General features: G+C 37.3%; 1 protein-coding gene across 4 annotated transcripts in view; it reads right to left on the reverse strand.

The window, feature by feature from the left end:
* Positions 1-23,166, reverse strand: part of ANO2 (anoctamin 2) — a 203,910-nt gene that overhangs the window by 135,894 nt on the left and 44,850 nt on the right. For all 4 annotated transcript variants that reach the window (XM_030040823.2, XM_030040822.2, XM_030040820.2 and 1 more), the window contains exons 4-10: positions 21,935-22,033; positions 16,446-16,597; positions 15,143-15,197; positions 14,187-14,235; positions 10,849-10,904; positions 10,560-10,601; positions 4,902-4,966 (exon numbers count right to left, since the gene is read on the reverse strand). In XM_030040823.2, the coding sequence (XP_029896683.1) occupies positions 4,902-4,966; positions 10,560-10,601; positions 10,849-10,904; positions 14,187-14,235; positions 15,143-15,197; positions 16,446-16,597; positions 21,935-22,033 (518 nt within the window). The remainder of the gene's footprint in view (positions 1-4,901; positions 4,967-10,559; positions 10,602-10,848; positions 10,905-14,186; positions 14,236-15,142; positions 15,198-16,445; positions 16,598-21,934; positions 22,034-23,166) is intronic.

Raw genomic sequence — 23,166 nt, forward strand, 5'->3', positions numbered from 1 at the left:
GCTAATGTATTAAGCAGGACAGATGGCCACAGTTGGGGGAATGTTGTACCAGAAATTGATCTTATCCACACTTTTGCCAAGGAAGAAACACTTATCTCTAAAGACAATAAAAACACCATTTCAGCAGAACTCCCCTTTTCTTAATTTATCGCTCCTTTAAAACTACCCTATCCTAAGTAAAGTAAGCAGATATAGCCAGTTTTGGTTTTTGTGGTAAAGATTGATGAAAGACGGTAAAAAGGAAAACCAGTAATAACACTTTGGGGGCCTGACTGCTTACATTGAACACCGCACTACACAGGCCCCAAGACACTGAGAGTGAAGGCAACAGTATCCAGAGCCGAGACAATCAAACTTTGGAACATAATAGGTCTGTCATTGCTTTAAAAACTGCCAGGAAGAGAAAGCTACAGGCTGCTGTGTTTTAGAAAGACAGCATTCAAATGCAGGAACAGGGGGGAACTGGTGACTGTTCGCTCAAGAGCAGGTTCAACGTGGGCACACTGCAATGAAGGGCTAGAATTCCTTACATAAGAAGTTGAAACAATTTTCCATACCAAATTAAAACATAGCTAAAAATAGGAAGGAGGAAATATATTAGGCAGGCAGTTTAAGTAACAGAAACTCGCAAGTTTTGATTTACATGCTATACACTATAAATAATATTTTGGATAACACACTTTTCCACCTACTTCTGCAAAAAGAGTTATTGTATACATAGTCTTAATCTTTACAATGACCATGTCTTCCCAGTTTTAGGCTTTACAGCAAGATAAGCATATACAGGCACTTGGAGCTTTGAAAGTCATTATGCTATAGATAATGTAGCCTGTTAGTTTTTAAGAAGTTAGGTGAATTCCTAGCAATAGGCAATAGAAATAAAAACATGAAAAATGAGACGGGTTAGAAGGAGCTGATGAGCTGAGACCTTTTAGAAGCACTAATATTAAAATAAGCTCCACCGCAGTTAAAAATGAGCTAGCTCTGCTTGACTTCCCTAGGGCGAGGTATTCTTATATTAATAACAAGATAACAAAAGGGGACTTCCCTTCTATGATGATGGTCCTCTATCTGAATTTCAGTTCATACACAGGTTCCCATCTGCGGGTGCTTCAAGATGTCCATTAAGAAGATAACTTGCCAGTTTTCCAGGAGTTAAGTAAGCTTTTGTCTTATAAGGATAACCATCTCTTTGTGGTACCAGTAACCTTAGCATACTCACTTCTGTCATTTACAGCTCCTAAGTGATAAAGGTGGTATTCAACCAGAAATATAATTTATTATAAATTCTACTATACTTCTTCTCCTTGCTGTATGTTTTCTTGACTTGCTATGACTCATTAGAGGTGCACTGCCCTAAGACAAGAGACAATGGCTGCAAGTAGTACCAAGGAAAATTTGGTCTGGACAGAAGGAAAAATTTATTCCCTGAGAGTGGTGCAGTGCTGGAAAGGGTGCCCAGAAAAGCTGTGTGATCTCCATCCTTAGGGAGTCCAAAACTCATGAGCAATTTGATCTGGCTTTCAAGCCAGCCCTGCTTTGAGCAGAGGGTAGGTCTAAGGACAACCTATTAATTCTACAGTCACATTGTTAAAACTTTTATTAACATACTATAACATTTATTTTAAAAAAATAATCACAAAACCTGTTTTCTTCACTAAGGTTCATAAATTCCTAGGGAGTGTCCTCCCTGTCTCTGGATCAACAGTAGTATTACCCCTTAAGAAACTAACAAATACATTAACTGCAAAAATTGCTAAAAACTGGCTTTGAACTCATCTTCATTTGAGAAAAGAACATCATCAAAATAGAAAAAAAATCACTGAACCACAGATGGGTTTTTTAGCACCTTTTAGATTACATTACAAGGATTGAGAGAAACTACTGTTGATAAGTGCATTCCTACAAGAAAGCTACACTAGAGAAAATCCTTTCTAGTAGAAATCAATACTTAAATTAGGATGAGAAAAAAAGTATATTATAACAGACAAATCTCTAGAGCCCTGCATGTCCTAGAACTGCGACTTTCATTCTCTACTTGTTAATATATCACTCATGCCTTCCAAGTCTAAGGATGACTGAAAGAGGAGGTAAACCATTTTCAGTATGTCCAGCCTAAGATACCTGTTAGCAAATAATTCTTAATTTCCCTCTCAAAAAGTGTTTATCATCCTCTTAATCTGAGTTGAAAATAGATGTATATGAATGGCAAAAATTGACTTCATATGGCTATATTTACATTCATGTGCTTTTGAAAATAAAGCAATGCATTAGCCAGGCTTTGTTTTAAGCAATGTTATTTAGTATCTGGATGTGCACTGAGAGATGGAGTGTTATAAACATTTTACAAACCAATCCTCAATTCACACTGTACTATCTGCATGATCTGCACTATATATTTCCTTTTAAACTGAAATTGTTTTGCTGTAGAATAGAAATATGTAACGCCCACTGTGTTCTCATTTGGTGAAACCCTCCTCACTCACAACTGCCTTTCCTCATTTACAAAAAAAATTAGCTTTTCTCTATAGTCCAAAGAGGTGCATAAAGGCAGAGCAGAATACTTTTACAGATTAAGACACAGGGGTTATTGGAAGTGTCAGTGAGTATCGTAATGGTCCTTTATTTGGTTTTATGTTATTAAGATCTTGAAAATACTCTAAGACTGACTATGCAGTTAGCATTCCCTTGGGATATCAGACCTTAGAAGACACCTCAGAGAAGCCCCAGTCTGTGCCAAGAGTGAGCATAACAAATATGTGGTTCCTAACTTTGGTGTACAATCGCTTGGCAACAACTGTACGGCCAGAAGCAAGGTACTGAGGCACCAGGAATGATTTATAATAATTCTACAGTGCCATACCTAGTCTTCAAGCATAGGCATTTCAGTTAAAGAATGAGTTTCATTTGCATTCTTACTGAATAAATGTGAAACAGGAATAGTTAAAAAAGATTTATACTGTTGCAAGTTGTATTAAAATTTAGACTAAAAAGTCTAATTAATTTGGGGATGTAAATATTATTTAAGCAACGTACTTCAGCGGAGTTAATGTATTTGAAAAAATCAGTCAGAACAGGCTTTGAGGAAAAAAGCAAAATAAATGCTGCTTCTTCTGTCCATCAAAGCCTGAGTATAAAACTGTTAAGTTACACAGTGCTCCCAGAACCAGAAAAAAGTTGAGTATAACCTAATCAGTCTAAGAAAGAAGGATCACAGTAAATTATCAAAATCCACAAAGTGTGGCTGATGTTTGCAAGGGAATAAGTATCTACATTGAGACTGAGCTCAAATCCCCCCCATGTTACAGAAGTGCAAAAACCTACTTCAGTTGCAGAAAGAAAAGGGTGGTAATTCTTCAGGTATATATACTCTAAAGCTCTAACATTACCCAGAAAATAAAAACCACATTTATTTTAGTGGTAACAGTCAAACTTGCAGTCAAGCAAAGTATGGAAGATAAAAGCAGGCACAATCATCTCTGAGAACAGAGAATCAATTGCACATGTCTGGTCCTTTTTTTCTTTCTCACAGAAGGTTAAACCGCAAAATTTCTATGAAATCATATCAGTGTAGTGAAACATTATAAAGGAGACAGCAAAATACAAATGAAGATGGAGTGTAAGCAGATGTACCTCTATTTTTAATTCAGCTGAGCTGTCAGGTCTGGTAAAACTTGAGAATTCCTCTTGCCAGTCACAGTTTAACTTAACGTTTGTACTATTTACTAACTACATACCAGGTGTTGTAATCTTGTTCTGAGTTTACCTATTCCATACAGTAGCCTGGCCTGGAATAACTCGTATTCAAAAAGTACATAAATCCTGCACAAAAACATTAAGGCAAAAAAGAGGAAATTTCAAAGCTTTGCAGAACCTCAGTAAGATTTGATGGTCTCCCTCCCATTTGCCAGTTTGAAACATCTCGCTCCCAATAAAGAGCAATTCTGCTCATGTTACAGTTAGTGGTTAAGTCTTTGAAAAACTATATGCAGTATTTCAACTTTAACTCAAAATAGAATAAACGCATTTTACAAAGATTATTGATTATCCATATTACTAACACCAGCTTTTGCAGGTAGGGGCGGATCGTATATTAAAACCTAGTTGGAGTTTGATTATTCATAAGATTATCGCTAACAAATGTCATCTTTCTTTTGTATACAAATTAACCAGAAACAGATTTTTTTTTTATTGTTTGTTTGTTAATATCACAGTTCATTTATTCCTAGATATAACTTATGTAATATTTCAAGCCAACAGTTTTCACAAACATTTCCTTTTCTTTATTCAGTATTTGTAGCATACAACAAAAAAAAATGTTTTTGTTTGGTTTGGCTTTCTTGTAGAGATATTGTCAAAATTCCTTAAAAAGCATGGTTGTTTTGTTTTGTCTTATTTTAAGCCCAACTTCTTCTATGTTTGTAACATCAAATTTCAAAGTATACAAAAAACACTGGGAACACATATGGATGTGCTCAGCTGAATAAAACTTGTAAAACCAGGAGTAAAAAAATCAAATCAATTTCAAAACTGTCAAATACTTTCACACTGATTCATGATGTGAACACCAGCTTCTGATTATTCACCAGATTTTGTGACCATACTCTCCAATAAAAATTCATCAATGTAAATGGGCATTCCTCTTTTTTGAAAGAATTAATGATTGGGTTTTTTAAATCTGAAGTATGACATTCCAGCACTATACAAAAACAAAGGTATGTTATTATTTAATGTATTTTTGCTACAGTAAACTATCATCAGAGCTCCAGAAAAGCAGTGAGAGCGTTATTTTTAATGCTCTGATCAATCCAAGATTTCATTTGCTGAAGTAACTGGAAGGAACTTAATTAATCTGTATCAGCTAACCAGGTCCCTTAGTGTTTTATACAAGTCCATATTACCTTATGAGGTCAATAGGCTGAAACTTGTAAAATACTCCATATCTTGCCCATTCTCGATACAGCAACTAAATAAAAAACAAAAACAAAAACAAAAAACACAACAGAAAATTAACTAGAAACAAGTGGTTCCATCTGTTTCTACAAACATCTTCTAAGAGTTAAAAATATATGTACCAAAAAAAGCAGTTTCCCATGCTTCAATCCAAACTTCCAAGTACAGTTTTCAGGCAGTTATGGAAGACTCCAAGCAAGCCAGCAATGCGAGGATGGTGTACACACGTCTTTCTCCACATAACTACCCCCTCCCCACCACATTTATTAGATAGTGATGTTAAATAGAAAGGCTCAAAAGGAAAAATAAAAGATGCTGTAGTCTTGTGAAAATCTTTGGAAAGATGCTAGAAATAATCCTTCTTACAGAGTGAAATTCTCCTATGATGTAATTTATTTAATGTCTGGAATCACACCATAGATAAGTACTGACCAGTGTTTCCAGGTCCAAGATGAAGTGAACTGAAGTAAGAGTTCAAAACTGGTAAACTGGTATGTAAAAACACACTAAGAGGTAATAGTTGTGTCACAACTAGTCTGCTCTCCTGCTTAGCTCCTGCAGCTACTGTGCCCAGTAGAGCCCATATAAACGCCCCTTCTCTCCCCATGCTGCACACGGACACAGAAGTTCACAGGTTTAATGTTGGAAATGCAAATTCACCCACAGCTTACAGACAGCTCAATGGAAAGCACAGATTCTGCAGAAACTTCTTACAGTGGGAGGAATCCAGCAGGAACAGAGTCAGGGATAAAAGGAAACATTTCTGGACCTGTGGTAAACTAACCACAATACACTCAACTGCAGTAGGCAAGGGACTCTCATAGTCTGCCTCATTCCCTCTTGTATTGCTGTGATGTGACACAACTTTGTTGAACTTTCAAAAAGAAAAAAAAAACCTCTGACACTCTTTTACAAGAGGCTGTAAAGGAAACTGGTAATTATGGTGTGAAAGACATCACACTGTTGTGAAACAAAAGCCAGCTGCTGGATAGAAATTACCATGCAATTAACATTTTGGTGAAAGAGTTAATTTGATAGCCGTACATTTTATAACTGTGTATGAATTTATTAATAATCCAGAAAGGACACTCAAAAATGAAGCTTTCCAGAATTATGTGAAGACCAAAGGAAGCTCAGAGGAAACGTCAGCATGATCTTTTGTTAGATTGTTGTTCACCATATTTTATCTTCAGAGGAAAATAAAAATCAGGGCAGTCCCATGCAAAAGAGTCACATTTTCTGTGGAACCACCTGAGTTGTTCATGTTCCTTTCACAGTTTCATGCTATGAAAGGACTGTAGACAGTTTAAGACAACATGCTCATTGAAAACTATTTCTTGAAGTACAGAGAGCATCAAAAAATAATAAACAAATAACTAAAATATGATGATAAATGAAACTAAATTAACGTCATCACTATTTATAGATTATAAATCTGTATCATCCAAAAAGACAGGTGTCAAGCCTTTTGCCCCTCTTTTCAAAAAAGAAGTGGAGGGGGTCCAGAAAAAGAGTAGCATATGAGAGGTGAGGTCAGCTCCTTTAAAATTAGGCACCACGTCATTCCTAGTAAAACTGGAGTAGTGATGAAACTGTGCTTAGAGAACGAGCTTCTGTGTGGAACACCCGCTGGCTCCAAGAGCTGACCTCATACTTCAGTTCCTCCCTTGCTGTGAGCACTAACTGACTGTCCCTCACCTGTCTCAGGGAAATTGTAGTTAATGTGAAGCAACGTAATTGCTGGGTTAATACCTCGGAGACTTCTATTCTTCTGTAAACTTTGGCTAGGATTGGACAATAAGTTTTAAATCTGCTGGGGAGGAAGACACAAACTGAGAAACGCATGCACACAAATACACAACCAGGTACATACAGAGGATATTCTGCAGAGAAGTTAAATTAAATATTTGTTTACTTTTTTTTCTGTAACAGAAAAAAAGGAACTCCAAAGATAGTCAAAATCAGTAATTTTAGAACAGTAAGGCATAGGTTTTTTTCAAAATGTGTAATATGTGGAAATCATCAGCTTATTTGCAGACGAGATTGCAAACTCTTAAGTTCTATCTGCAAAATAGATGCTCATTAAGCATGGTGCTTTTTTCCCAGTAAATAATAGATTATTGCACAGTGGAGTTATGCAAGCATGCAAGAGCTGGAGAGGATGTTAGTAACAATGTACAGATAGTTTTTTCAGTCATCAGTAGTTGCATCTGTCAGATGGTCCATTTTGACAGCTAGCAGCACGCTACACCATCTTATGAAGTTAACAGCACAATTAAACTAAGTGTGGGGAAATTTCAGATACTGTAACTGCAGAGTTATCTTGACATATTTTGAGGTTTTCCAATCACATTTTTCTACTGTTTATAATGCCTCTCCTCCTGCAGATGCTATGTGAAAGAACTAAATTAATATCAAGTGAGCAATTAAGACCTGGATTCTGCAACATGCACCCGATGAAGTATTATTGTTCAGAATATGGTAACTGGCTTGCAACCATTTAAGTGAACAGCTATGTTATTGCATACTCATTAAAGATACAGCATAAAGTATTTTCTGTTCATAGATCAGGGAGTAAACCCTACACTGTTGAAGCAATTGGGAATTCGGCAATGAGATTCAAGGAGTGTGGAGTCTTGGCTTTAGAATATTGCTCTTACAGAGCACAGTCTTGCAAAATGCTTTGTGCTTGTGGAAAGAAATGAGGGGTTTGATTTTCTTTGGCTTCAACAGGAGTTGAAGAGGATTGCCATGGCTGCCATATTGATATTTTCATATGAATACTTGTGGTTACCTATTCAAAGTCACCCCTTGCCATTACCCTACGACATTACCTACAATTTTATTTATTTCCGTAATTAATGATACTAATAGATGCATTCACTGAAATATACAAAACAAGAAAGTTAAAGCTATTAAATTCTTAAAACTACTTAAAAGCTGTTTTGAACATAGCTCCAGAATGGAATTTGAAGAGCAAAAAGAAAGGTCTTTCTAAAATTGCAGTCCATTGAGGAACAGGTTGCTATGCATTATGTCAGACTACAGAATCACACTGGTTATTCTGATTCCAAAAGCATTAGCACTGAAGGTGAGTTTGTGGAATGAATATTTTCCATTCACGTGTGTTGTCCACACTAAACCTCAGTCTCAACACTGCAATTTTACAAGATTAAGCTTAATCTGGAAGCTGGAATGTGCTTCCTTTCATGACATTTATTAAATTGAAAGGAATTCTAGGAAGAGTTTTGTAGTACAGTTTATTGTATTTTATCAGCTTCATTTAAAAGCAATATTTTCTATAAATTTATAATAACACTTTCCAATCTGCTTCTAATATTCTAGGGATGTTGTTGTAGTATATAACAGTGTATTTCCCAGATAGGTAACAAAGCCTTCATGTATTTCTCAATGTCAAACATACTGCTAGCAATGAAGGGTTACAAGTTGCCAGTGGGCTAGAAGCTTAAAGATGACCAAGTCAGTGTTTATACTCATGGCAAGTATACCATGCTGCTGTTCAATAGCTTTCTTAAAAAGATTTTTTTCTAGAGCAGAAATCACACTAAAACAGGGAAATTCCTTTACTCTAATCAACAGTCTTAGGAAAAGAGTGGGTTTCATTGACTGCATATTTCTAATTCTCATAGGATGTGACAAAAGTGTTGTTTCACTGTGCATTTTCTCCAAGGAAGTCCTGAAGAGGGCTAATAAGGATTAACCTTTCATATCATGAACTGGTACATAAACCTTAATTACTTGTGCTGCCTTATTGCCATAAGTGTCCCAGACGGGGTCAGTTCATTATTTTGGGGGCTTATACAACAGAAAATTGAAATGGAAGACACAGATAAGTTAAAACGGACAAAATAAAAAGGGGCAGAGAAAAAAAAATCTCAAAAATGCCCCCCTTTCCTTTAAACCTGATCGGGGCTTTTCAGGAAATTAAACACTGAGACTATTAGATTCAGATAGAAAACAGATGATGTTATGCATAGAAATACTACAGCAGATTCAATGGCTAGGCAGCAGAGACATATGTGAATAATCAATGAAGTATTTCTGGAAAGAAGCTTTTATGTTTTTAATACTTAACACTTCATAACTGAGCCTAATAGGCAGAATAAAAAGAAGGCAGCACAAAATACAGCTAGTAAGGTGAATATTTTTCCAGACACTAGTCCTTTTAGGCCCTCTTCCCCCCTATTCCACAGTACCCAATCTTCCCCCATTGACTAATGTTCATTTACCTTTCTTCTCTAAAGATTTTGCTAACCTTGTAAGTCAGTAAACTATGTAGCTGACTTTCCGAGTCCATTACTGTATCACTATTACGACTTACTCAGAGAAAATTCTGCAAGGGCAGAGTAGACAATTTCTTCATGAACAAAAAGTTTGAAATAACAGACATAAATATACAAGCTTCTTTATAGTTTGTTTTCCAACTTTGTCTCTTTTGCTTACCAAGGTTCATCTACTAAATTAAATTGTATACGGCACATGAAGACATCTAGTGGCTAAATGTTAACACTATTTAGCAAAAACTACAAAGATTATATTTTCAAATTTTTTCTAAACCAGCACTTGAGAAATCAAATTTATTTGTATGACCTATGAACTCAGTCTTCACTTCAAATGCTTAAATAATCATCATTTGTGGCAATTACACTCTTGAGAACTACACTGTGTTTTGCCAAATTAATGGCATTTTCTTACCTCTCCTTCAAGCAACAGATGGCACATACCAACATATAATACCACAGAGTTAAAAACTTCTATGAAATGATTTACAAGTCACCAAGTATATATGCAATTTAGTTTCTAGTACAGTAAATATTTTAGGCATCCAAACATTCTCTTTTCCTTCATTCTTCCCTCCCCCCCTTTCTCTCCCCACAATTTTCCCTCTTCATTTCCTATCTTATTGTTTGTATATCACGAAAAAAAACCAAAGCAAACATTAGAGAACAATATGGAATGGATCTTAACGGATTACAGCAATTAAACGGTTTTGCTCATTTCTAAGCATAAGTATTAAAACCAGTCTGAATTCACAAAGTCTTTGATTATGCATCCATTTCTCTTGTGCAGACAGTTGGTGGATGATATATTTTCAAAAGTCTTTTGATAGCAAGAAACTTTTTATTTACAAAATAATTGGAAGCAGATTTTTGGAAATTGCATGTAATTTAATTGAATGCACAATGAAATGAAAAAATACAGCTTTGTTGCATTCTAGTAACCATTGTTCTATAGTACCACCTGGTTACGGAAAAAAAATAATCATATAAGTTATTTAGCAACTTTTGCTTCCTCACAGGTTGAAAAATCTTGTCTATGCATGCGGAGGGAAACTTGAAGCATTTCAAGATGTAAATATCAAATTAAGTTCACTGAAATACTTCATAAGAAGGCTTTAAAAAAAGTCTTGCAAAAAATTTTTTATATGCAGAAATACAGGAAAGTAAGTAATGCAAAAATATGTGCATTTGTAAAAGCATTTACTTGATTGAACACTGGCTAATGCTTTACAATAGCATTTAGGACATTAATTCACATTTATCACATCAAATCTAATACAAAATTAATTTTGCAATGTATTTTACCTTTCTTTCATTCATGTCGTCATTTTGGCCTTCATATTCACCCTAGAGAAAAAAAGTAATGTAATAGCTGATGTAAAAACAGATAAAATTCAATAAATGATTGCTCAGCTGTTCCTACATTCTTGATTTTACTTTTAGGTCACAACTTGAAATGTACTTCTGTAAGAGTTTTCATATTGGAATCACACGCTTAGAGTATATTTTCATTGTCACAGGCAATAAACATTAATGTCTATGCACTATTGAGTGATACCATCAGAGAACTACATTTTTAATAGTATATACATACATCATGAAGTGGGTATGCTGCATCATAAACATTGTTTGCTATTAATGTGCCAATACCTAAAGGAAAAAAAATTAAGATGGTCAACAGCTAGGCACAGCTAAACAGAAAAGATTATTACAGATTTCATTTCATGACATTACAAAAGGGACTGAGCTGTATTACTAAAAATATTCAAAATCATGTCAAGATGAGTATATACCACCCTAGAAGTACCTGGCTATGGAAAACAGGTTTTCACAGGAAGGCTTATTTCCATATAGTGCTTTTTCTTGAGTGAACTAGTATGATACAAAGACTATTTTGACCACTTTCTCATCCTGATAGCAGAGAGGCATGTGACTGAGGAGGAAAGCAGGAGGAAGTCCTTCTTCAAGCTTGACAATGATCAGAACCATGGAACCCCACTGACACACCCAAACAAGGGAAAAAAACACTTTCACAGAAGTTTGTGATTGAAGAAACTCTTACTCTTACTCTCTGTCAACTAATACTAGATCAGGTCTCGTTTTGACTGAAGCAAGCGCAGGGTTTTCTACCCTTCCTATTATCAATAGATAAGGCCATCCTTCTCAGTTTGAAACAATGCTGCTTTGTTTGCAGGAGTTAAATCAGTTTGTCCTCACCAAATTCACAGTTATGCTGGAAAGCTGGATGCACCAGGACAAAAACTGCTGAGTCCTAAAGATTGCAGACAGAAAGCCCGGTGAAAGGTACAGGAAGATACAGGGACATGGCACTATCACAGTGATCACGTACTACAAGGGCTTTAGCAACTGAATCCCCAGCTAGTAACTACAGCACCTATAGATGGACACAACACCACTACCAGCCCTCAAGACCTGTGACTCGTATAGCCATTCTGTCTTCAGTCTCCGCAGGCAAAAACAATTGTTCCATAAGATTACAATTAAAGCTAAGATTAGTAGTTTACTCCAGACCTCTTTGCTTTCAACACCCAGTAAAAAGTAACCAGCTAGCTTGTCTTTAGAGATGAAAAAATTCCATAGTCAAATTACACAACTATCATTCTGAAATGTTTGGGAAAAACCCTCTGGTCAGAGATGCTAGATAGACATTACCAATACATTTCTTCCTTGGTACAAACACAAATACCCATACCACTACATGCATTAATAGAATTGGGAAGTCTTCATGTTTGGATAATGTCAAGTCTTCTACTGAAAGCATTCCATATTTGGAAAGTTTACAATAGTTCAGAGTTATGCTAGAAGAAAATATGCCTTCCTTGTATAATGTCATAGAAGTGGAATCAGATTCAGCCTTACACAGTTGTAAAAATCAATAAGCAAATGTGTTTGAAATGTTATTTTCCTCCTATTATATTATGAAGCATATGTTTATAAAAAACAAAGACTGCTATAAGTACTTCCAACATCACTGTCCTACCTCTTGTGCAAAATAAGCAATGGAATCTTAAAAAAAAACAACAGAATAAAACAAGGATGTTTAAAGAAATCTTTTAAACCACTCATGATGAGTGGTTTTAAGACCAGTGAAATGGGAAAACCTTAGCATCATATGAAGCATAGGACTTTTCGGGGAGGATCTCAGAAGACCAAAACAATTAGTGAATTTAGGTGAAAGGTGATGCATAAACTTGTTTTGGCTATGGGCCAGAAAGACGGGAAGGACGGGAGGGTTAAAATATTTGCTTCATGTCCAATGGGTTCTTGAGCTGACCTGACCTTGAAGTGGATCAGCCTGTATTTTCCCCTTAGAGTAAAAAAAAAAAGCCTGAAAAATCACTACTAGTGCTTTGATCTCTAATGATGGCTTTTATTACACTATAAACCAGAACAAGTTATTAAAAGAGAAAACTTTAAGAGGCAAAAAAAAACCCCACATTGGTAAAGTGCTCTTTCCCTACCTGCTGTGTCCTTGTAGGACTGATTGCTTCTTTCAAGCTTTCTCTCAGCCCAACAACTTAAAAAATCTTAAAAGTTTCAACAGGTTCTACAGAGTCTCTCTGGATCCCTTGGGAAAGTGTCAGCTCTGGGGGCTGGCTTTTATGTCAACAGGCTTAGGGTCCCTGCTGCACTTCAAGCTTCTTGTTTTATATACCTTACACTGCCTTATCTCTAAAATCCTACACTCTAGAATATCTACTTGCACAGGCTCCACAGCTCCCAGGGAAAGCATGGGCTCCCCAGTCACCAGGAGGGTTCCCTGCATGCCAGTGGAGCAATCCAGCAAAATAAGGTAACATTCCTCTCTACTGCCCCACCAGAGCCTTTGAGCAGATCAAAACATAGAACACAGAGCAAACAGTGAACAAAACACACACCAGCTGAATAATGTTTTAGAAATTAAGAATGCCTAACATTTTCTCAACCATCTTTTCATTTTTTTTAAAGGAAACAGTGTAATAATCATAAATTTAAATGTTTGTACTTGGGCAAAGCCAAGTATTTTGGGTTGAAAAAGAGAAAGTATTTTGTTTGGGGTTTTTTTCATATAATTTGGAAAAAAAAAAGTATCTCTATTTCAGGGGAACCTAAATTAATCTATTTTTCCACTCCAGCTGCTATACCAAAGAAATCTATTACTGCAGCACAAAGTTACACCAAGACTGTGCAGGAATCTGTTGCTACAGCACACTTTTCTTTGCAAGTACATTATTCTAGGACATTGTGATCTGCACATAAGTGGTCAAGCTTACAGAAAGACTTCCAGAAAACATGCCAGACAAGGAGCACTTCTTTGCCACCAGGGAGATGCGTGTCATCATATCACAATGGATGAAATAAAAGAGCAGAGCAAAGAGAGTAAGTACATCTGTAAATGTTCTGAACCTCAGGAAAACAAAAGCTCCAAATAGTTCAAGGTTACCCCAAAAGTATCATACAATATCTTCAAAACAGTCATTGTTAAGTCATATTTTTCACTATGTAGTTCATGGACATAATTTTTAAAGCTGCAGTGATAAAAATAAACTGGAAAGATATCTTATTCTATTGAAATGGCAAGAAAAATCCACTCCTGGAAGAAATAATACAACATATTGTAGATGACATCTGAATTTTCAAAAGCAGATCATATAATAATCGAATCCAATTTTATAACAACTCAAGAAATGCAAGTTATGTGCCAGATCCTACACCTGTAGAAATGAAAAACAAGCTTCCATTACCATGTCCTATCCAAACCATGGACCACAATTCTGATTTTAATCCTCAGACAAAGCATTTGTTTCAGTCTATTTTTTGTGAAAATGTGCCAGCATACTTTTGTGTTCTGCTAGAAAAATAAATATTCCGTGAGATACTTAAACAATTCCTTTCAAAACAACATATATAATTATCTTCCCTCCTTCTTACCCATGCTGTTTCTGGCCTTTGTAGATGTGCGCTTCAAAATTTCACGTACCTGTGGAAAAGAACAGTGATACAACACACAAATCATCTTTTAGCATTATTTTAATTATGGAGCTAGCAATAAAACAAAACTTTAAAATAAGATGCTTCTGTAGAGATAATTTGCACATACATTTACATCATACACTTCACTCATGTATAAATGCATGACTTGAGGCCACTAGTTAACACTTAACAATGCCATGGTAAGTCTTACTAGTAGATTATCTGCCCTAACATTTGTACACTAAATCCTGCTGTGTCACATCCTTATAAAACTAGATGAAATATAAAGACTTCAGGTAGAATGAGAATTTTACACTAAAGAAAATCCCAAGAAAATCCAACTTCGTAAAAAAACATTTCGCTTTCACATTTGGAAGTAAAACCTCAAGATGCACATAAAGTGATCAGTAAGTATGCTCTATCTATGAAACCCAAGTGTGTATGGATAAACATTTTATTCCTCAGGAAACAGATTATGTTAGGGACGAGTTGGCATTGCGTATGTGAAGAGAAATCTTGCCTCACCAGCCTGCTGGAGACCTAGCAGGATCTCAGGAACATGATACAAGGTTTCTCGCCAAAGACTGCTGGAGCTAGGAAGTTACTATAGAACAGTAGAGGAGGTCCTTTTATGGAATAAAATCTCATTAAATATTAGGAAGCAGGGCTTAATAACAACTTTGAACAACGGAGACGAGACAGTAGCAGTGTTTCCCTACATAGTATCTCCTACTCCTGGACCACTGGGGAGGTCCAGAAGGGTATTTCTTACATATTTATAACTGCTTAGTGTTTTGCAGGAACAGAGAAATGCAGAAACTGATGAAATTAGCAAAGTACTCAACAACACTCAGTATTAAAGCAAATCCCATTCAGCACAAGAAGTCAATGATATGTTACTTTTGTTTACTTACTATTCGGCTGCGGGTGGCATTGTCAAAAAAGGTGTCTTTGTCTTTAATGTTATACCTAAAATGTTGAGAGAAAAAAAAAATCCGTTATGTTTTCAGACATGGTAGTAATAAGTAAGACAACATATAAGATTCTGATTCAGAATTCATTAGAAACCACAGCAAGTAAGAAAATCCGATGTTTAAAGGAAATATAGATGAAATAGTACAGCATAACAGACTGTGCTATTTAAGACCTAGTCATTCAGAGTTCTACCTGGATTGCAATGATGGTGGGCATAAAAATGGAAAAATATTAACTAACGTAAAATGCCTTTTGAGTAAGGAGAGCCTCTCTATTGTTTACACAAGATGACCTTTTAATCTTTTCCTTATAACATACCCTCAACACTATAACATTCTGAGGTTGTTATTAGGTTTCAACTAGCCTAATGCAGATGTTCATTGCTCTTTCCCAGACAACTAACCAGTCAACATTTCACTTGCTTTCAAATAACCATTCCACTGGAATTATGCATTCCCTTAAACCTTAAAATCATCATATGTGAAATTAGCTTCCCAGTTTATTCCCCTCAATCAATTTGACTTGTATTCAGTATTAATTAAAATAGTCAGAGAGGACAATAAATTATATGGTGGGTCATTATATTTATTACTGAATTTTATTTATCAGACATAAATACAAGGAGACACCCATGAGGAAAAAAGGAGTGTTTAATGTCAAACTGGGCCCAGTATTATTCTGAGTGAAAGGGCAGGTGTCAGGAATTCCTTATCCGCATATTATTAGGCAAGTTTTAATTACTATAATAAATCTATCAAAAGGAAAAATATTATCAGTTCTCTACTAGTTCTTTCTTTTTTCAAAACAGGCAGTAATGTCCTTAACCAAATGATCAGGCATCTGGTGGTAGGATTTTTACAGTTCAAGCTAAAACATAGATATCTTATTTGGTGCACTGCTGCCAGTGCCTTATCCAGCAGAAGGAAGTAGAACACTGGCAGAAAGTCTCTGCAACCTAGATTTCTGTTAATCCACTGAAACTGAACTCAGTGCCAATGCATGTTCATTTACTTTAGTTCTATTTACTTGGCCTTCAATAAATTTAGTTTTATGCAGACATATGCTTTTATCACTTGGAAATACTTTCCAGGAATAATGTGACAACTTGGATATTTCCTCTGGATTTCCAGAAATACTCAATGAATTTCTGAATTTTGATTGAAATACTGGTAGAAAAATGACAACACTTAAAAAGATAAGTTATAGCTTTCTAAATTGCTCAACACAATTTAAAGCACTCACAAATATATTTTCTCTCTGGAAAAAGGGTAGGACAGGCTTTTCATGTTGGTATTTTCTTGTTGTGGCACCTGGGGTTGCAGAGGTTCAGTCACTTTGCACCATATTTCATTTAATTTTTTGAGTATTCCCCCTTCTTCTGTGATTTCATACATCTGAGTAAATAAAATATTGTACATTAGCATGTCACTTCCAAAAATCCACTAAACTGAAAAAAAAAAAGATAGAATTTGCTATACACGTATGTTTAAATCTGTAATTAAAATAAGTGCCTTCTCTGAAGATATATTCCCATAAAACAGCACGCATGTGAATCTGTAAGGGTTTCAATTCCAAAAAGTTCTTGTCCTTAACAGGCTACTTCCAGAAGAAAACTCAGTGCAGAATTGTTAATACAAGAAACATCTTTACTAACTAAACTAGGACCTGCAGGGAGATGACGGAAAGGCAGAGTAATTATTTTGACTTTGTAACTGGGAATAAAGGAAGCAGACAAAGCAGGAAGGTCCTTTACCTGCTGCCAATTATCCTGCCGCCGGCAGAATAAATTATTCCTAGCTAATAATTGCTAGTATGGTCTAAGAGCACATGAACACATGCCATTGGAAGCGAGGATGCCAGGCTTATGGCTATGTGGCAGTTTTAAGTGCAAGGACCTAGCTTTTGCTGATTCAGATTGATGTGAAGTGCTAGGGAGCCTCTCAGAGATATGAAGGCATTTTTTCCTGAAACACAGGCAACCTTACCAAACATGAGTTTATGTCCTCCTCATAGGACGCTCCTTCCAGCCCCGTCACCAGCTTGGCTGCCCTCCTCTGGACGCATTCAAGGACCTTCACGTCCTTCTTACATGGTGGGGCCCAGAACTGCACAGTACTGCAGGTGGGGCCGCACCAACGCTGAATACAGCGGGACAATCCCCTCTTTTGACCGGCTGGCCAGGCTGTGTTGGATGCCCCCCAGGACGGGGTTTGCCCTCTCGGCTGCCAGGGCACACACCGCTGGCTCACATTGAGCCTGCTGCCGACCAGCCCCCCAGACCCCTTTCTGCAGGGCTGCTCTCCAGCCACCCCTCTCCCAGTTTATACTTGGGACCAATGTTACTCCAACCCAGGTGTAGAATCCAGCATTTGTTCATGTTGAATTTCATCCCATTAATCATAACCCAATGCTCCAATCTATCCAGAGCCCACTGCAAGGCCTCTTGTCCCTCCAGAGAGTCAACGGCACCTCCCAGTTTGGTATCACCAGCAAACTTGCTAATGGTGAATTCAACTCCCGCATCCAGATCATTGATAAATATATTGAACAAAACTCACCATAAAATTGAGCCCTGAGGAACACCACTGGTGACTGGTCACCAGCCAAACACAGCCCCACTCGCTCCAGCCCTTTGAGCCCTGCTGTTCAACCGGTTCACCCAGCACACCATGTACCTGCTCATCTTACAGTTGGACAACTTGTCCAGAAGGATACTATGAGGGGCACAATCAAAACCTTTACTGAAATTCAGAAAAAATGACACCTACCGCCTTCCCATCATCCACTAGGCAGGAAACCTTATCATAGAAGGATATAAAATTAGTTAGACAGGACTTTCCCTTCATGAAACCATATTAACTGTGCCTGACGATTGCATTGTCCTTTAAATGCCTTTCAATAGCACCCAGTATGATCTTCTCTATAATTGTTCCAGGTACTGAGGTTAGACTAACAGGTCTGTAGTTTCCTGGGTCTTCCCTCTAACCCTTCCTGTAAATTATAATAACACTGACTAGCTTCCAGTCAGCGGGGACCTCCCCAGACTCCCAAGACCTTTGGCAGATGATTGAAAGGGGTGCTGCTGTAACACCTGCTAACTCCTTCAGTACTCTGAGATGAATCCCATAAGGCCCCATGGACTTAGGAACTTTCAGCTGATACAGATAATCCCTTACAAATTCAGTGTCCACAAACTGTTCCCACAGTTGTGGTCCTCCAACTCAGAGGACCAGGCAGCCCAAGGTCTATCATTAATATTAAAGACTGAGACAAAAACAAGCATTGAAGGCCTCCACTTTTTCTCCATCCCTATTTGTCAGGTGACCATCTTCAACAAGTATTGGTCCAATATTTTCCTTAGACCTCCTCTTGCTATTAACATACTTTAAAAAGCCTTTTTATTGTCTGACACAACACTGGCCAGTTTCAACTCCAGATGAGCTTTGGCCTTTCTTCTTTGCTCCCTGAATACGCAAACCGCAGCTCTGTAGTCTTCCTGCGAAGTCTGACCTTGCTTCCAGAGACAGTACAATTTCTTTTTCTTCTTGAGCTCCACGAGGAGTTCCCTGTTCAGCCAAGCCGGTCTTCTGCCCCACTTGCTTGACTTACGACACGTTGGAATTGCCTGCTCCTGTGCCTTTAAAAGATGGTTCTTAAAAACTGACCAGCACTCATGGACTCCTAAGCCCTCAAAGCAGATTCCCAGGGGACACTGCTAACTAGCTCCCTGAGTAGCTTAAAGTTTGCTCTCTTGAAATTTAGAGTAACAACTCTGCTGACCTTTTTTCTCATTACAATGAAAATTTTAAACTCAACCATTTTGTGATCACTGTGGCCAAGACAGCCACCTGCCATCACATCTCCCACAAGTCCTTCTCTATTCACAAATAGCAAGTCTAGGAGAGCATCTTTCCTAATTGGCTCACTGAACACGTATGACAAGATATTATCTTCAACACACTTCAGGAATTTCTCGCTTGTCACAGCATGGTATTCCCACTTAATGTCTGGGAAGTTGAAGTCTCCCATAAGGACAAGCGCTACCGATCCAGAAATTTCTCCTAATTGCCTATAGAATAATTCATCAGTCCCATCATCCTGGCTGGGCAATCAATAGCAGACACCCACAACGACATCTGCTTTGTTTTCCATCCCCCTAATCCTCACCCAGAGGCTCTCAACGATATCATCCCTAACTGCAAGGGCTGCACAGTCAAACTTCTCCCTTACATACAGTACAACTCCTCCATCTCACCTGCCCTGCCTATCCCTCCTGAACAGCCTACAGCCCTCCATCCCAGCAGTCCACTCATGGGACTCGTTCCACCAAATCTCACTAATACCAGAGACATCATAGCTCTGGGAATGGACCAATGCGTTCAGCTGGTCCTGTTTTTTTCTCATACTGTTTGTTTGTCATACTCATATTTGAGTGTGGCCCATTCTCACTCATCAAAAATAACTGTATTGTCATATCCAGAAGTATACATAGAGTTAAAATTGCTCAAAAAGTATCTTTTCCCAGCATGTCATTTGTCCTGAAAGATGATTTAAGACTGAACATTTGAAAGAAAATTTTTTGCAACCAATTCATCATGTTTAGAGGTAGATAAATACTTTCCATGAAAATGCCTTCTATATGGTTTCATTAGATGCTTGAATAAATAAAAATAGCATCACAGAAAGTACCTAATGTGCCTTGAAAATAACCTTCTGTCTCTCTGAACAAAAATAGAATTTTCTCTTTAGTGGGTACTGGCTGAATTTTTCAGTTTGTAGTGCCAAATCCTCAAAATAAAAGATTTCAGTTTTTCGAAGTGGATTTTTGTTTTCTTCACAGGAAATTCCACTTCCAACTGTCTTTAATTGCAAAAAAAACGTAAGACATGAACATAGATTTCCTGTCATGATTGGTCTCTGGTAGTGCACTGGTAGTACTCCATTTCTGCAGTTGACATAATAGCAAAATAATGTAGTCAACAAGAGTTGTCAGCAATCTTCTCCTTACATATGTCGTATCACTTTTAAGTTACACAAAACAACTTATTACCCTAGGGTGAATTTTCAGGAAAATTGAGATCTGGTTTCCTTGTTGGTAGACATGTTTCATTTTGTCTTCTACACACCAAAATAAATTACAAGTACAAACCTGAACACTGTTTTCATAACTGCCTAATCAATGACTGCATGTTCATTTACTCTTCGGATATTTGTCATACTATTCAATAAATGTCAGTTCTGTGGCAGTTTCATTCAACATGAAGTGTACAGAGACCCGATTGGTTCATGAATCTGTTGCTTTAAAGTAAAGGATGCTATAAATAAGGTATAATATATATTGGTTAAATGAAGTAATTTGTCAATATTTTTAGATGTCTTTACTGCAGATGATTCTGTGTCTTTAGGGCCTTATGATATACTGTGCATTTCTTCTCCCATTCAGAGAAGAGAAGGCGATGCAGAACTATTAGTGAATGACTAGGGCGTCCATTGGAGACTACAAGCTCCTGGACAGACCTTAACTCAGAACAATATCATGGCAATATTCATCAATTAAAACAGTGTAAAATTTGCTTCAGTGTATCTACAAAAAGCTAAGTGGGGAAAATTTGCATGAGGGAAGAAGGATTGAGAAATGAGTAAGCACTAAAAATGCACAAAACCAACAAAGCTGGGAAGGGATCAGAGAGGAGTTGAATATGTGGGTCTATTCCTAGAAAGAGCCTACACATCCATTGATATGCCAGAAAGCACATAGGTACTGTAGCTGTCCAAAACCTACTCATTTTCAAAGATTTATTTGAAGTAACCAGATTTTTTTTTTTCCTGGGGTGCAAACATAATACAGTAAAAGTATACAAGATTGGCTTAGTCAAGCTTCCAACAGTGACAGATTTTAACACCATGAGATGCGAACAACACTAAGCTTTTGCTGGGTGAAAACAATCAATGTGAAAAAAAAAAACCCACCAAAAAAACAAACAAACAAAAACCAAACAACCTGGTGAAAGACAATAAAATCAGCCTGTCCTTTAATTCTTATGACAGTGCAATGAAATAAGTGTTCAGTAGTGCAACTGATGAGTATCACTAACTGAAAGCACAAGGCAGTTCTGCTGACTTCAGTGGAGTTGTTAGCCAAGATGCTAAATCATTGCAGGACCACAAATTTTGGGATCTGCTACTCAGAATTTACAATGTTTGCCAGCAACTCTGCTGAAGGCAGACTGTAAAGACTGTAAAGAATATAGTGAGCCAAAGTTTTAATGACAATAGGTAAGTCTGAATTCACTAAGTCATTGATACCACCAAAACAGGTTCTCTCAGCATCCCCAGACTTCAGAGAAATCTTAAGGCAATGACCAGCTATCATACTATCTCCATACTCCCTCACCTTTGAGGAAAGTTCCTTGACAAAAATCCAAATAGTTACTGCCTTCTCAGCTTCCAAAGCCCTCCTTAAAACTCACCTCTGTCATCACTCTTCTGAACGCAGACTGTCAGCCAGCTGCCTCTCTGGCCTCTGAAAACCTCTTTGAAAATCCCATCTTACATATGACTCTGAATAAATCATCTCAAAATAATTAGTAATGTGAAAGAATAAGCCTGACAGTTCATTTGCTCTGATTTTGAAATAAAATAACTCCATGGGCTTCTATACATTTAACTACCGTTCTGATCTGCCCTCCTCCAGTCATACAACTAGTTGATAGAAAATGGAAGATACTTACCTTTTTAGTGGGCATTTTTATTTTAAGGAGTTCAGCTTCTCGACTAAGTACTTGCCAAGGTGCATGTATACGGACAAAACTCAATCCTTGGCTCTTATTCTGAAACATAAATTAGTGAAAACAGTGTATTTCAATATTATTGAACAGAATACAGTAATAAGGTTTCAAGATGTCAACTCCAACTAAATCATGCAACAGTAGGCAATCACAGTGAATATCCAACTTCTGTTACAAATAGGCTTAAAATAAGTGACTTTTTCTTTAAAAGCTGAATTTTAAAATGCTCTAAAATCCATTAATCTACTGCCTACAGTGTAGCTGTATGTGCACCATGAAGACAGAAGGCTACAGTTCCAGATTTTGGAGTTAGGTGAACCAGAAACCTCCCAGCTACAGCTTCCACACTCTGATATTTTGTAAGTGATCTGACTTCATTAGTGGGCCTTTGTGCCCATCTGAACCAACAAAGAAAAAACTTTTCTTCTGCTCTGGGTGGATTTTGCTTTAGGTTCCCATTTTCAGCTTTGCCCAACTATTTCCTGGACACTTCTTCAGATTAAGAGTTCCTTGCAGCGGATCAGGCCCAAGATTTACTGCCCTAAATCTCTGTAGTTGGAGTAGCAACCCTAAACAAAACATTCAAATTTAACTTCCGAAGACAGACATGAACCTAATGTTTATGTAAATAACTGGTTATGCTGTGCAGAGGCAGAAGACTACACAGGAGAGCCTCTGCACAGCCAGTTCGCTGCGATCTGGGCTGTTGAGAGGGTGCTGTCCTGATAGCACATCTGAGCTACACAAAGGCACTCTAAGATCAGAAAGCAGCACCCCTGCAAAAGCATGAAAATGAAATGCAGGCATGTTGATAAAGAATTTTCCTCAATGCACACAAAGAAATCATATCACTAAATTGTACAGATGAATGCTTACTGTGGAAATGAAGGGAATAAAAGTTGGGATGGAGATTAGAAAGAGGATATGAGGACATATTTTGGGAAGGACATGGAAGTGGACGGGGGTGGGGGAGACTTTAAAGGCTTGATTAATGCTACAATTAATGATCTTTGTGTAGCTGTGTGCATGCTGGAGCTTTGGTGCTAGGGCATACTGTCACTTTTACATTTTCCCACCCACACATGTGTAAGGATCAGGACAGTCCCCTCCCTTCAGGGGAGCATGAACCTCTATTTTCATTTGTCATGGTTTAAGCCCAGCCAGTAACATCTGTG

Source organism: Aquila chrysaetos, chromosome 17, assembly GCF_900496995.4.
Source record: "Aquila chrysaetos chrysaetos chromosome 17, bAquChr1.4, whole genome shotgun sequence".
NCBI lineage: Eukaryota > Metazoa > Chordata > Aves > Accipitriformes > Accipitridae > Aquila > Aquila chrysaetos.